This window comes from Vombatus ursinus, unplaced genomic scaffold, assembly GCF_900497805.2.
Source record: "Vombatus ursinus unplaced genomic scaffold, bare-nosed wombat genome assembly UNPS02009173.1, whole genome shotgun sequence".
NCBI lineage: Eukaryota > Metazoa > Chordata > Mammalia > Diprotodontia > Vombatidae > Vombatus > Vombatus ursinus.
In genome coordinates, this window is record NW_020948951.1 from 1,250,801 (window position 1) to 1,264,982 (window position 14,182).

At 52.4% G+C, this 14,182-nt stretch overlaps 2 protein-coding genes across 3 annotated transcripts in view; both read left to right on the forward strand.

Moving 5' to 3' along the window:
• Positions 1-2,041: 2,041 nt before the first annotated feature.
• On the forward strand, positions 2,042-8,616 carry ASNA1 (arsA arsenite transporter, ATP-binding, homolog 1 (bacterial)). 2 transcript variants are annotated; one of them, XM_027851112.1, is made up of 7 exons: positions 2,042-2,223; positions 3,418-3,565; positions 5,933-6,081; positions 6,166-6,316; positions 6,466-6,573; positions 7,695-7,892; positions 8,025-8,115. In XM_027851112.1, the coding sequence occupies exons 1-7, from the start codon at positions 2,063-2,065 to the stop codon at positions 8,028-8,030; spliced, it is 921 nt and encodes a 306-aa protein (XP_027706913.1). In that variant the 5' UTR covers positions 2,042-2,062; the 3' UTR covers positions 8,031-8,115. The 2 variants fall into 2 exon arrangements, with proteins under 2 accessions (XP_027706913.1, XP_027706912.1); XM_027851111.1 differs by having other exon boundaries at positions 2,044-2,223; positions 8,060-8,616.
• A 5,008-nt stretch (positions 8,617-13,624) lies between these two features.
• The window catches only part of BEST2 (bestrophin 2), a 6,996-nt gene continuing 6,438 nt past the window's right edge, over positions 13,625-14,182 (forward strand). The window contains exons 1-2 of the mRNA XM_027851313.1: positions 13,625-13,776; positions 13,959-14,053. Coding sequence (XP_027707114.1) covers positions 13,625-13,776; positions 13,959-14,053 — 247 coding nt within the window. The remainder of the gene's footprint in view (positions 13,777-13,958; positions 14,054-14,182) is intronic.

Below are 14,182 nucleotides of genomic sequence, written 5' to 3' on the forward strand. Positions count from 1 at the left end.
TTCCCTACCCAATAAACTTTAGGGGTTCCCTAATACTTGTTGGATCACCAAAAAACTCCCGCTGTTTGGAATTTAAAGCCCTTTACAACCTGGTTCCAAATTATCTTTTCACTCTTATTAAACATTGGTCCCTTCACACTAAGACCCTTTGCACTAGCTATAACCCATCTGAAAACCATGTGTCATGGGCCACATTCCATATATAACACATGCATGTATGTTATGCATGTACACAAACATATGCATACATACACAATAGGTCATGGGCCACATTCCACATACACACATATGCACACACTTTTTCCTGAGATATGTATATATGTCTCTGTATGTTTATGTATGTGTGTGAGTATACACACACACACATACACATGTGTGTGGAGGGGTATGGGTGTGTGGGTGTTTGGGGCAGCTAGTTGGCAAAGTGATTAGAGTACTAGGCCTGGACTCAGGAAAACCTGAGTTTAAATCCAGCCTCAGACACTTATTAGCTGTGTGACCCTGGGCAAGTTACTTAACCCCGTTTACATCAGTTTCCTCATCTATAAAATTAACTGGAGAAGGAAATGACAGACCACTCCAGTATCTTTGCCAAGAAAACTCCAAATTGGGTCATGAAGAGTCAGACACAGCTGAAATGACTGAACAACAAATAAGAATGTTTACATATATACATACATATATATGCACACATATCCATATACAGCACCTATTCTCAGGAATATGCCCCATGACCTGAGCTTTTGGAGGAAAATAGACACATATATACATATGTGTATATATGCATGTGTGCATATATACATGTATATTTTTATTTATACACACACATTTAATATTAAATACTTATTTAATATACACAGACACAGTTACCTTCCCTGATAAAGTGCGAAACCCTTGGAAGTAAAGACTACTTCATTTCTGTCTTTGTATTCCCAGTGCCCAGAGGTGCTTCTCGTTTGAGTCTTTTAACGTCGGAGTAATAGGGACCTACCGAAGTTTTTTGAGTAGGGGGATCGACGAGTTCTTGGAACTATTAACTTAGCATCAGGGCAGACAACGATCTGGGTGGGACGTAGTGGAGGTAATTATTTCCTGATTGTCCTGGGCTGGCCTGTACGCCCTAGAGAGGTGGCTCTTCCAGGGGTCCAGGCTTTACCATTTAGTTGCCGGGTGATCTTTGGAAAGTCAGTTTTCCTCATCTGTAAAATGAGTAGAGTACTTTCCCTGGGTTCCTCACAGGTAGCCTGTTTCGGGGGGCGGGGGGCTGGAGGAAAGACACAACAAGCTAGGAGGTGGAGGGTCTGGGTTCCAGTCCTGCGCTCCACTACTAACTACCCGTGTGAACTTAGATCAGTCTCTCTGCACCTATTTCCCCAATATGTCCATGTAGGGGTTGGACCCAAAGGTCTTTAGGCCTGCCATGCTGTTCCCCGAGAGCACCACAGAAAACAGCGCTCTCCACTGCCACGCAGTGCTCCTCCAACGTTCGGCAATGACCTTTGCTCCCCGTGCGTGTACTTTTCAATAGAACAGAGTCCTTAAGAAGAGTAGCCAATCATAACAGGGGGAAGGTGGGTCCAGAGCTTTTCTCCTGATGGACAATGAACGTAGCCTATAGGCTGAGGCGAGGGAAGCCAAAGGCCCGCCCCCACGGGTAGCGGCGTGGATGAGCTTGTCTGGTTGCTAAGGCGAGGTTGGCTTCTAAAGTAGGCTGTTGGCGGTTGGAGGAGGAACGTTCGGTGGTCTCAGCCAATCAAACGGGAGACTCTAGACATGGGCCCCAATCGGCAAAGGAGGGATGGGATGGGTAATACCATTGCTAGGAAAAGTCAGGGGGAGGAAACAACCTGAGCGAGGATCCTTCTACGCACAATAGGAGCGCACCTAATCTTAAATTGAATTTCGCGTTTTCGACAATTTATTAAATCCACCACCCGGGCATTATCATCCTTTCTTCCCGGGAGGCGACGTCGCAACAATAATGCTCCATCAGTAATCCCCCCACTCCGAAGAAGACGCCCGTAGTTTGTGCGGCCGTCGGGTCACGTGAGCCGGTTCCAAGATGGCGTCTGGGGCGGCCGGGTGGGGGCTGGAGTCAGAGGAGTTCGAGGATGCGCCCGATGTGGAGCCCCTGGAGCCTACACTCAGCAACATCATCGAGCAGCGCAGCCTCAAGTGGATCTTCGTCGGGGGCAAAGGCGGCGTGGGCAAGACCACTTGCAGGTGGGGGCGGGTGGGAAGTACCATTGCGCTAGGGGATGGGGCCACGGGGATGGAGACCGGTGGGCTGTACCACCGCCATAGGGGGACGGGGGAAGCGGCAGCTGTTGGGAAAGGGTAGAGTCATACCAACCCGTGGGGGGAGGAGGTAGGTCGCGAATGAATGGGTCGTACCACTCCCTCTCCCACGGGGGTGGGGGGCTTCGCAGGGTGCAAGGGCTAGACACCGGGAAGAATGAGAAAGGGGGCGGGGAGCTGGAGCAGAGCACCCAGCTAGTCGCTGGCCTGAGGCCAGCTTCCCTGCCGAGGTCTGGCGCAGCCCGGGGCTCCTGCATTCCCGGTGTCCCTCCTGACAGCCCCAGGGTGCAGCTTCTCTCTGGGTCCGAGGCATCCTCACTCCAGATGCCACGTTTCCTCTCCTGGGGTCCTGGGCAACCTCTTCTGGGTCTAGCATGCTTTTCCCCTCAGCTCCTCAGCATCCTCCCCCGGGGAACCAGAATGCTCTCCCCCTTAGGTCCTGAGCACTCTCTTCTGGGGACCACCCTTCCCTGCCTTGGGGTTCTGCACTTCCTCTCACTAGGTCCTTCCAAGTCCCAAACGTCTTCTCTCTCTGGGTGTCTCACCTTCTTTCCCGGAGGTCCACATAACCTTTCCTAAGCATAACCCCTTTACTCCTAGTCCCACATGCTTTTTTCCCAGGGCCATGCTTCTTTCCCTAGAATCATACATGTGCATGTATGCATGAGAAAAATAGCCTCCTTCTCATCCCTCCCTTCCACACTTTCTCCAGATCTCACAATTCATTCTCCTGGAGTCACACTTTCTCCTAGCTGGAGGATCTGTACTCCTGCCATCTGGGTGCCATACATCCTTTCCTTGAGCTCCACACATTGTATTCCCTGGCTCTTCTGCTGTGAGTCCCACATGCTTCCTAGAGCCACAGGCCCTTTTCCTGGGCTGGAATAGATACCCTGGGGTAGGATCTGTATTCCTTTCCTCTGTGTTCCACATATTTCCATTCCTCCATACCTTGCCACCCGTACGTCTCCAAGTACTCTCCAATTCTTTGATTTTCCTTCTGGAGCCAATTCTTCTCTAGCCTGTTTGGGACCAGAGCTGGGAAAGGGGGGTGGAGCTCTGCCCCTTCTGCCCCTCCTGCCCCCTCCAGCTGGCTCCCCTGGCTCTCACTGTGCCCAGCTGCAGCCTAGCAGTACAGCTGTCCAAGGGAAGAGAAAGCGTCCTCATCATCTCCACGGACCCAGCCCACAACATCTCTGATGCCTTTGACCAGAAGTTCTCCAAAGTCCCCACCAAAGTGAAGGGCTATGACAACCTCTTTGCTATGGTGAGTGCTGGAGAGTCCTTGGGATTGCTGTGAAAGGGCTCGTCTGCCTGAGAAAAATACTATGTGACAAGAGCCTTGCTGTCTGATCCCCCTGTGCCATGGACTGTCTGGGTGACCCTTTCTCTCTCAGGTCATTGTACAGAGACAGAGGCCTTGACCGGATGATTTCTGAGCACTCGTAGCTCTGATGTTCTGTGACTTAAAGGAGAAAATGCTGCTTGTCCTGGTGCTGACTCAGGAGAGGGAGGGTAGGCAAAAGAGTAGGAATTCAGGTCTTCTAAAGCCAAACTGACTGTTGTCTCCCCAAATAAATTGAACCTCTTACTGCCAGTTTGGAAACCTCCCTGTATTCCCTGATTCTTCACCATCACCTTCCTCTGTTGATTCTTTGTCCTGAAATGACCTTTCCTTACGTAGTCAGCACCTTACCTCAAGCTCTAATCCCTAACTCAGGCCCTCGTTGTGTGTTGCCTGTACTACTGCTGGAGCGTCCTAACTGATCTCTCCCTTCCCTATCCTATCCAGCACAAAACTACCAGATTGACCTTCTCAGAACTAGCTCTGATCACGTCTCTGCCCTGCTCAGAAGACTGCAGTAGCCCCACCCTGCATAGATTCCCCTTTGGTCTGGGATTTCTGAGGTGGGACCTGCATTGGTGTCTCCATCTCCCTTGTGCCCTGCCCAGCCTCTCTCCCTGGGCTCTTTTGAGAACTGAATGATATAGTTAGTGCAGAGCTCTGTGGAGGTGAGGCCCAGGGGCCCAGGTCACCCCTCCCTCTCTCCTCACCTGCTTTGGGCTGGACTGTAGGCTTCATGAGGCAGGAGGGCTGGTTCTCTTTCCAGCCAGCTTGTTTCACAATGCCAGTGCCAAGAGACTGCAGAGCAGTAGGAAAGACTCTAGGTTCCATGGGACAGAATTGAGGGTTTTTGAGCTGGAAGGCAGCTCAGAATCAAACGCTTTCATTTTACAGATAAGGAAACTGAGGCTAGAATGATTTATGATGACTGAGATCATGTTCACATAACAGAGCCAGGGTTCCAAGGCAGGTAGCTGACTCTAGATCCAATGTTTTTATCCAGGGATGGACCCAGGGCAGGGATTATTAGCTCCATTTTTCATATTAAGGAATTGAAATGTTTAGTGACTTGTTTAAGGTCACACAAGTGGTAAATGATAAACCAGAATTCTTAAACTTTCAGAGTTGGAAGGGACCAGAGAGATAATTTAGTTCAGCCCCCTCCTTTATCCCGGTATCTGTGCTCCTGCCCCTCCCCTGTTCTGTTGTCCAGGCTCTTTTTCTGCCACACCCAACCCCAGCTTACCCCCCTTAACACCTCCCCCCCAAACCTGATATCCCACCTCCCTAGGCTGATATCTGCCCTACCCACCTGATAATCTGAATCTCCATAGGCTGACATCTGGGTCCTAGATTCCCTCTGCCATATCTATTTCTTCCCTCAACTTCACTTTACTCTTTCAGACCCTCAGGAACCCTTTCCCATATGAAGAAGCTTCTGTCCCCAACCCCTTCCTGCCACTGGGAAAGCCAAGTTTGGGCCCCATGGTTCTTTCTATATGGACTTTGAGCCAGTTTCATGCTGGCTCAGTGGTGTCAAATTCAAACAGAAAAGGGGCCACTGGACTATACGTAAGGATCTCTGCGGGCTGCATACTGACTTAGTTTTAAAATGTAATATTATCTGTGTTTTATCGTGTTTTTATGTTGTCAAATATTTCCAAATTACTTTTCATTCTGGTTTGGGCCACACTTGGGAATGTTGTAGGCCACGTGCCGTGTTTGACATTCCTGCCCCACACCTAGATCCTCCCTTCCCTTTTTCAGAAGGCCTACCTCAGCCTGAGTGCCTTTATCTCCTCCTAGCTAAGATAGGGAGTGGAGGGCCGTGTCCAGTCCTCTGGCCCCCTGCCCTGAAGTGGTTTTCCTATGTCTCTGGTTCCCCTGTCCAAGGCCTGAGCAGTCACTAACAAGCGGGAGAAAACCTATTGGCTTGGGAGGCAGAGGATGTACTCTATCCGGGTGACCTGAGGCCAGTCACTTCTTCTTTGAGTCTCACTGTCTGCATCTCTAAAATGGGGTGATAGCATCTCACTTAGAGGGTTCTTCACAGGATCCTAGCTCTAAAGCCGGTTGGGCCCTTAGACGTTATTTAGCCCTCAGAGGAGACTGCACAGGGCCAAAGCGATGCCTTGTCCCTCGAGGTGACGTCCACAACTATCCATGGATAGGTGGAGCCTCCAGACTCCGTGCCGGTGCTCTTGCCCCATCCGAGAGCCCAGTGAGATGATGTGTGTCAAATGCTAACTAACCAAAAGCTTTTTTTCTTATTCCCTGTGTCTTCTGCAGGAGATTGACCCCAGCCTGGGTGTGGCCGAGCTTCCTGACGAGTTCTTTGAGGAAGACAACATGTTGAGCATGGGAAAGAAAATGATGCAGGAGGCCATGAGTGCCTTCCCCGGCATCGACGAGGCCATGAGCTACGCAGAGGTCATGAGGTGAGCTGCAGGGCCAGCCTGGAGGGGAGGGGACCGGGCTGGGCCCCTGGCTCTGCCTCACCTGGCTTGGCTCCTCCTCAACAGGCTGGTGAAAGGGATGAACTTCTCAGTTGTCGTCTTTGACACGGCCCCCACTGGGCACACTCTTCGGTTGCTCAATTTCCCCACCATCGTTGAACGGGGCCTGGGCCGCCTCATGCAGATCAAGAACCAAATCAGCCCCTTCATCTCACAGGCAGGAAGAGCACTCGTCTTTGGTGGAGAGGGTGGGGGTGGGGGAATCAGCTGGCCTCAGGATGGGCACAGGGTTGAGGGGGAGGGGAGTGGTGGGTCTGGGGAGGTGGCAAGGTGGCAGTGACCTCTCCTCCCCCCATGGTATCCTAGATGTGCAACATGCTGGGCCTGGGTGACATGAATGCTGACCAGCTGGCCTCCAAGCTTGAGGAAACCCTGCCTGTCATCCGATCAGTTAGCGAGCAGTTCAAGGACCCGGTAAGGAAGGCAGAGGCCCGCACCCCAGGGGAACACTGAGATACCGTTAGCAGCACCTGGCAGTCACTATGAAATGCTTCTGGCTTAGATCTGATCGAGGGAGGCAGCAGGATCCAAAGGAAAGAACCTCAGTTCTAGAGTCCAGGGACCCAGATTCAGCGCTGCTGCTGCTTCTTAGTCCCTGGGTGACCTGGGGCCTGGACCTCCACTTCCCTGTAAAAAGAGCTTGTTTTCCCAGCTGGTCTCTAAGGCCCCCTGCAGCACTGGGTCTCTAGGAGCCTGTGATCTGTTCAGTTTAGCAAATGGCTTATTAATCATTTACTGTGCTAGGTGCTAGAGGAAGAAAGATGAGAAATGCACTGTCCTTGCCCTCAAACTGTGTACAGTCTAATAATAAAGGGGACTCGACGTGCACATAAACAAATATGTCGGGGCCAAAGTTCTCTAGGAGAATTTGAGGAGGGAGAAATCCTTTGAGTTGTTGGCTCAGGGAAAGCCTCCTAAAGGAAATGGCGCTTGGGTTGGTCCCAAAGGAAGAGAGAGTGAGATGAAGGGGGAAGGCCTTGCGGCCCCAGGGCGGCCTGTTATTAAAGAGGCAGTGGAGTGAATTTGGAGAATGTGGTCTAGTCCTGGTCATTCCCACCCACTTTGTGATCTTGGGCCAATCACAAGCCAGTGAGAGGTTTGGAGTCCGGCCCTGAATCTATGGTTGTCTGACCAGATGCTCTCCCTGGGCCTGTCTGTCTCTCATAGCATATTGTTTATTCTGCACTTCCCAATATAGCCATGAAGTCCCATCCTCAGTCCCTGGCCCGTCCTCATCCTTAAGCATGTACTGTATGCAGAATACTGAACTGGGGCTTGGGCAGTTTGAAAAATCTTAAAGTTCAGGAGTCCCTGAGGAGTGAGGAGGTGAAGAAAGTGGGAGAGAATTTGGAACTCAAAATTTCAAAAACCAAATGTTAAAATTTGTTTTGACATGCAATTAGGGGGAAGGTAGGGGTGTGTGTGTGTGTGTGTGAAATTTGGATCCTGGAAAAAAAAAACCTAAAACTAAAACAAAAACATTCCCTTTTGTGGAAATAACGACTTTGTTTTTCTCTTCCCCACCCCAACCCCAGGAACAGACAACCTTCATTTGTGTTTGCATTGCTGAGTTCCTGTCCCTGTATGAGACTGAAAGGCTCATCCAGGAGCTGGCCAAGTGCAAGATAGACACCCATAACATAATTGTCAACCAGCTGGTGTTCCCCGAGCCCGAGAAGCCCTGCAAGATGTGCGAGGCCCGGCACAAGATACAGTCCAAATACCTCGACCAGGTGGGTCTGCCCAAATTCCCCTCCTGCCCCCTACCCTCTACCCCCTTCATTCCCAGTCACTAACCTGGGACCCCCCTCCCCCTGCCCTTCACCACCGTCACTTACCCAGGGGCTGACCCCTGACCTCCCCAGGGTTGAGCTCTGACCTCGCCATGTGGCCCCCTCAGATGGAGGACCTCTATGAAGACTTCCACATTGTGAAGCTGCCGCTGCTGCCCCATGAAGTTCGAGGGGCTGACAAGGTCAACACCTTCTCCAGCCTCCTGTTGGAGCCCTATAAACCACCCAGCGCTCAATAGCCCAGAAAGGCCGCTTGCCCACCATTGGCCCTGGCTCCTCCTGCCATGCATTTCCCTGGAACGCTCCTCTGCCCCTGGGGCAGTTTGCACAGATGTTCCTGATGCCCCACAGGGGAAGCTGCTGGTTTGGGGGAGGAAAGGAGGTTAGGGGCAGGGAAAGGAAGGTATTTATTTCTTTCTCCCAGGGGGCAGGGAGCTGAGCTGAGTAGGGCCAGGTGGGGTGGAGTGGGGGGGAGAAATACAAATTCAGTTAGGCTGTGCCCTGCAGCCTGCCTCTGTGTCAGGGGTTCCAGGCTGCTATCTGTCCCCTCATGACCCTGCTTCCTGGTACCCTGACTCTGGGTGACCATGTTCCCTCTCTGCCCCCTCTCCAATCCAATAATTTCTCTCCTTCATCCCCCAATAAATATGATCTCTCATAATCATGGCTGGGCTGCTTGGTTGGGGTGGAGGGAGGCAGTAGAGACAGAGGTTCAGGTAAATGGGCACAGATTACTGGAGGCTGTCCCACTATGGACAAGGAAGTGTAGGAGACACAGTTGGAAGGGCAGAATCTTAGCATTTCAGAGTGGGCCCAAATCTGAATGCCACCTGTTTGCTGGCCCTGTGACCAGGAAACAGTCACCTCAAGTCTTGGTTTCCTCGTTTGTAAACTGGGCACTTTACAGACATCATCTGATTCCCGGCACTCTCGTGATGTTACACACATCGCACAGTCCAAGAGGCTAAATGGCAGAATTTGAACCCAGGTGCTTCTGGTTCCCAGGCCGCCACTCTTAGCAGTCAGCCCACTGTGCTCCCTCTCCCAATAATACCCGAGAAGGGTTTTTGTGAGGAAAGCATACTGTGAATCCTAAGACACCTCTTTTAAGAGTGAAGGCCTGTAGAGAACAAACAGGTGGGCTTAACAGTGGAGATGGGGAGAAATTGTTGTTGGTTGTTGACGAAGTTCAAAATAAGAAGGAAAAAAAGAGGTGGTAACTGTGGGAATGGAAAGGAAGGGACAAAGAGGTGACAGACAGTGGGAAAAATTGGGCTGAGGCCCCTTAGCTGGGCAGGGCAGCCTACAATGTTCCCAGTCCCTCCCTGGCAGAGAGAGGACCTGCCTTGTCCCTGGGAATTGAATGGAACCCCTCCCCTTTCCTCCAGCACCTTTGGCTAGGAACCAACTAATTTTTGATGCCACCCCCCAAGCCCAACCCCATACCCACTCACTCGAGTGCGCTCTCTCTCTCTCCCCCCCCCCCCCCCCCCTCCTTCTCTCTCTCCTTCTCTCCCTCTCTCCCTCCTTCCAGCCTCAACATGAGAAGGGTCAAGGGGCATGGGAATGGGGTGGCCGTTTCTGTATGCTATAAGCACAGGGATAGCTGAGCACCACAGGACACAGGAGCAGGATTAGCTGGCTCTGCTGGGGGCCAGGCAGTGCCAGCTGTTTGGTTAGGGAATTAACAACCGCCTGAGGTGAGGGCTGGCCCCACCTTTCTTGGAAGGGGAGATTGGGCCCTGGTCTCAGCCAGGGGATTAGCAGCTGTGGTATGCCCTTCACCCCCCACCCCCACCTTGAAACCCAAGTCTGGAGATGTACCTCTCCAGCTATGTATCTACACCTGAGCTGAGCAGCCTCTGTTCAGGGCAGAACACTGCCTGAGACAGGTTTGATGTCTCAATCTCACACAGGAAAACAAAGAGCCCTCCATGACCAGAAACCAATCTAATCCTTTAGGGTCCTTACCCCTCAAAGAAGGAGAGCAGCCTCCAGGAGGCTCAACCCTAGGAAGTCCAGAAATAGTGCTAGACAGAGGAATCAGTGGGCAAAGGACCCTAAACAGCCTGGGCTTGTGCCCTCACACTCTGCCGGCTCCCCAACTGGGGGAGGGGAGGATATACACTCAGAATCCAGAAGTCCTGAAATCCCTAATGGAAGGAACACTTCAGCTGGGGTACTTTGCTGTGGTTAACAATTGTTTTCTTTAGCCTACTGGGCCCTGGTGATGAGTGATATCGAAGTGGACACAGAGGGATCTAACCAGGGCATAATATCCCATGAAGTTGTGTACGTTGTGCATGACTTTTCTGCAAACTTTTTATTTTCATTTAACAGAAACTGAGGCCAAGAGGTTAGTGACTTCAGAAATAAGGTTAAAAGCCTTGTGATAGACCTCAGACGAACCTAGCAGTTTTGACAGTTTTGAGTGAGGAGGTAGAGGTGAAAGAGGGGGTCTGTGCTACTGTTTGGAACACTCTGCCCCAGCAGGGGTGACCAATGCTTGGCCAGTTGGTCAGCCCAGGTGGGGAGAAGGGGGAACAGCCTTTCTTAAAGAGCTCCTCCCTCTTTTATGCCCCGAAGTGCAGCTGGTGGAGCATCTAAGCCACACACCCCCACCCAGCAGCGCTCCACCCCAAGAACTCTGCAGCAGCTGGACAGTGGGGAGGCAGAAGCGTTTATAGACCAGCCTGCTCCTTGTGGGTGCTCAGCCACTTTACAAGGAGCCCAAGCTGGCTCATTCTGGATCCTCAATTGCCCCCCACCACATGTCGTGGGCAGTGCCTTCCCGCTCACACACGCACACCCTAGTGATTTCAAGATAGGACAGCACACCCTGATTCCAGAACAGGACGTCTCGTCCACCCTGGCTCAAAGCTGAACCCCGGCTCGGGGTTTAAACTCCCTCACCTGAGGGAGGAGATGCTGTTCATGATGCCATCCTGGCCTAGGGTCAAAGCTAGGCTGCCCTTCCGTAAATCTCACTGATAGGATAAGGACAGGGACGGGTCTTGAGATTTCATTGTTAGGAGGAGCTTCCCGGTGAGAAAACTCTCCCTTAATGTAGATCAGCACCTTACCTGTAACGTAAATTCTGCTTTGTCTCCTTGACTCGCCCAGGGTCCTGCAGCTGGTGTGGCTCAGGCAGGACCGAGACTTGAACCTGCATCTTCAAGGCTTCGAGGCCGGCTATCCAGTACACACCGTTTGTTGACTGTGTGCCTTAGTATATAAGCTATCCTGAAATCTCTGTTATGAGAGCTCTCGCCCAGTGTATCTGGAAACAATTCAATTTCCCACCCATGTTTATTGATGGAAAAACCAAGGGATCGTGGGGGAACCTAATTAAAGACTAGATAGGGCGGAGGGGGAGAAACCACTGGAAAAGCAAAGCTGCGTTTCACTCAGGACGTGAGCAGACGGCCCCGGCTCCAGCGGGGAGCTCGACGCGGTGTCTGCGGTTTTCGTGTGTGACTGTAAAATTGCGTGTGTGTGTGTGTGTGTGTGTGTGTGTGTGTACGCACGCGAGCGCAGTTACCTACTGCATTGTGTGATTTTCTGCCCTCGTGTGGGTAGGAACTGGAACGCAGCGGTAACTGCGAGCCGAGCTTCAGCCCCCTCCACTCCTTGAGTGATCTGATCAAAAAAGGAGGAAGGGGAGCAAAAGAGGGCGGAGCTAATTGTTTCCAGGGCTCCTGCAGCAGCTGGGACACGAGTCGGGGGCCTGTCCAAGGAATTGCCTTCCGCACCACCCCTTAGAACTTAGTCGCAAACGAGGCGCCAAGGATGGAGTGTGGTGAAGTCTGAGGCGGGGTGGGGGGGACTAGAAGGTGTCTCCAAAAGAATGTCAAAAGTAAAGACTACTAGTGACGTCACAACAAGGAGGGGCAGACAGATGGGGTTACAGAGGGTCCGAGCCCTGGGACCGCAGGTCTGGGGGTGGGGAGGGGAGAAGAAAGGGGAGGAAGGTAGTGTCCTTGGTGGGTAAATGAGTGAGTGTGTGTGTGTGTGTGTGTGTGTGTGTGTGTGTGTGTCTCCTTCCCCTCCCCCAGTAGCCAAGGGGGCGGGGAAGGGCGGGGCCGGTGGTACAGGGAGGAGCCCCCCTCACACTCCCCAGTCCCGAGCCTGGGGCACAGCCCCTGTCCCTCCTGCGCTTCTGTCTCCTAACCCCAGTCTCTGATGCTCTTGTTCCTGCTACTGGTGAGCTGGGGTGCAGACTCGGGGGCTTCAGAACAGGAGGGAAGGGGGACACTGGGAGCTGGGGATCCTGGGACGCTTCACTTGAGGCTAGTATCCTACAGGTTAGGCTTTAGGCTAGTCAGTTACGGACTAGAGTTTTGGATATCTAGTAGCTAACTCTTCTCTCGCCCCGTAGGACCGGGGAAACAGGCTTCAGTGAGGGTCAGAGCGACCTGGGATCATTGATTGAGAACTGAAGGGACTTTTGAAGTGATCTAGTCCAATCCGCTTGCTTTAAAGAAGAGTAAACTGAGTCGCACAGAAGATAAATGACTTGCTCAATGCCATGCAGGTTGAGTAAGTGGCAGAATCAGAATTAGAACTCAGGTCCTCTGACGCCAAATTCCGGACTCTTCGCTGCATCGCCCTCGCTCCATAGGCAAGTTTGGGGCAGGTCAGTTCTGAAACCCAGTTCTCTTGCCCTGGACTTTTTCCTGACTGCATTACCTTTCAGCGACTCCTGGCAATCGGTGAATGACTAAGAAGGTGGGATCGCCGAACGGGGACTAGGTGTTTTGAAAACAGGAATCCAGAAGGAGAAATGGGGCTCGGAAACAGAAGGGGCGGGATACCTGGGATTGAAGAACGAAGATAAAGCAGGAAAACCTAGACGGGCGGGAAGACTGGGGAGAGAAAATAGGTCCTGGGGACCCTAGGAGGTTTTTGCCAGGGGCTGGGCATAGAAAGTCCAAGTTCTGGGGACGGGAGCCTAGTCAGTAAGTGAAGAAGCGTTTGTTATTCAGCCAGGCATTAGGTTAAGCCCTGGGATGCAAAGAAAAGTAAAACTCCTGTTCTCAAGTAGCTTACAGTCAAATGGAGGGAGACAGTATGTGAGCAGCTATGTGCAAACAAGATATATAAAAGATAAACTGGAGAAAATCAACTGAAGGAAGGCACTAAATGGGGGGGGGGGGGGGGGGCGGGAAAGGCCATCTTGCGGAAGACAGGATTTTAGCTGAGACCTGAAGGAAAACAAGAAAATGAGGAGGTGAGGCGGGGAGAGTTCCAAGCATGGGGGACAGCAGAAAGTGCCCCAAATCGAGAGATGGAATGTCTAGTGTGAGGAACATCGAGGAGGCCAGTTTCACTGTGGGTTGGAAGCCGGGGAGCAGGGAATGAGGATGAGATACGGAGACCTTGGCGCCGAGGACACCGAAAAGGTCGGGGTCCGAGGAAGATGCACCCAAGGGACGGGGCGGGGGGTTTCGGGACGGCCCTCGCCAGGGCCGGGTGGGCACTGTCTGCCTCCTTGGCTCAGGTGGGATTACGGAGCGACCCGTGGGGCGCTGGAAGTGCAGGGAAGGCAATCCTGACAGTGGCGGGGAGCACTGGAGAGGAGAAACTCAAGGCAGGGACCCGAGTGACCTATTCAGCAGAGTGGCCCTCACCTGCCCTTTCTCTCGGCCCTCAGCCCCGGTCCGAACCCCGGAATGACAGTGACATACACAGCCCGCGTAGCAAATGCTCGCTTCGGGGGGTTCTCCAAGCTGCTGCTGCTTTGGAGGGGAAGCATTTACAAACTACTCTATCGAGAGGTGCTGGTCTTCCTCGGGGGGTACTTGGCACTGAGCGCCATCTACCGGTGAGGCCCGACCTTGGGACAAGAGTCTGGGGTAGGGGGTAGGGGTAGGGTGGGGGAGTGGAGTGGAGGTGGAAACTGTCCGAGAGATGAGGGCCTCAGGTCACAAGAGAGGGTCGCTTGAGAGGAAAGGTGGTCCTCAGGGATAGATCTGCCTCTAACTTTCCCTGCTCCACCCCACCCAGCTTTATCCTGACTGACAATCAGAGGCCGTACTTCGAGAAGCTAGTCATATACTGTGACCAGTACGCCAACCTCATCCCTGTCTCTTTTGTGCTGGGTATGAACTCACTACCTCTAATCTCAACCCCAACCTCAAGACCAACTGTCAGCTTTCTGTACATCTCAGCCCAGGCACGATCTATCCCTAGAACTCAAAGAGCCCCTATTCCTAGGCCTAGACCTCCCC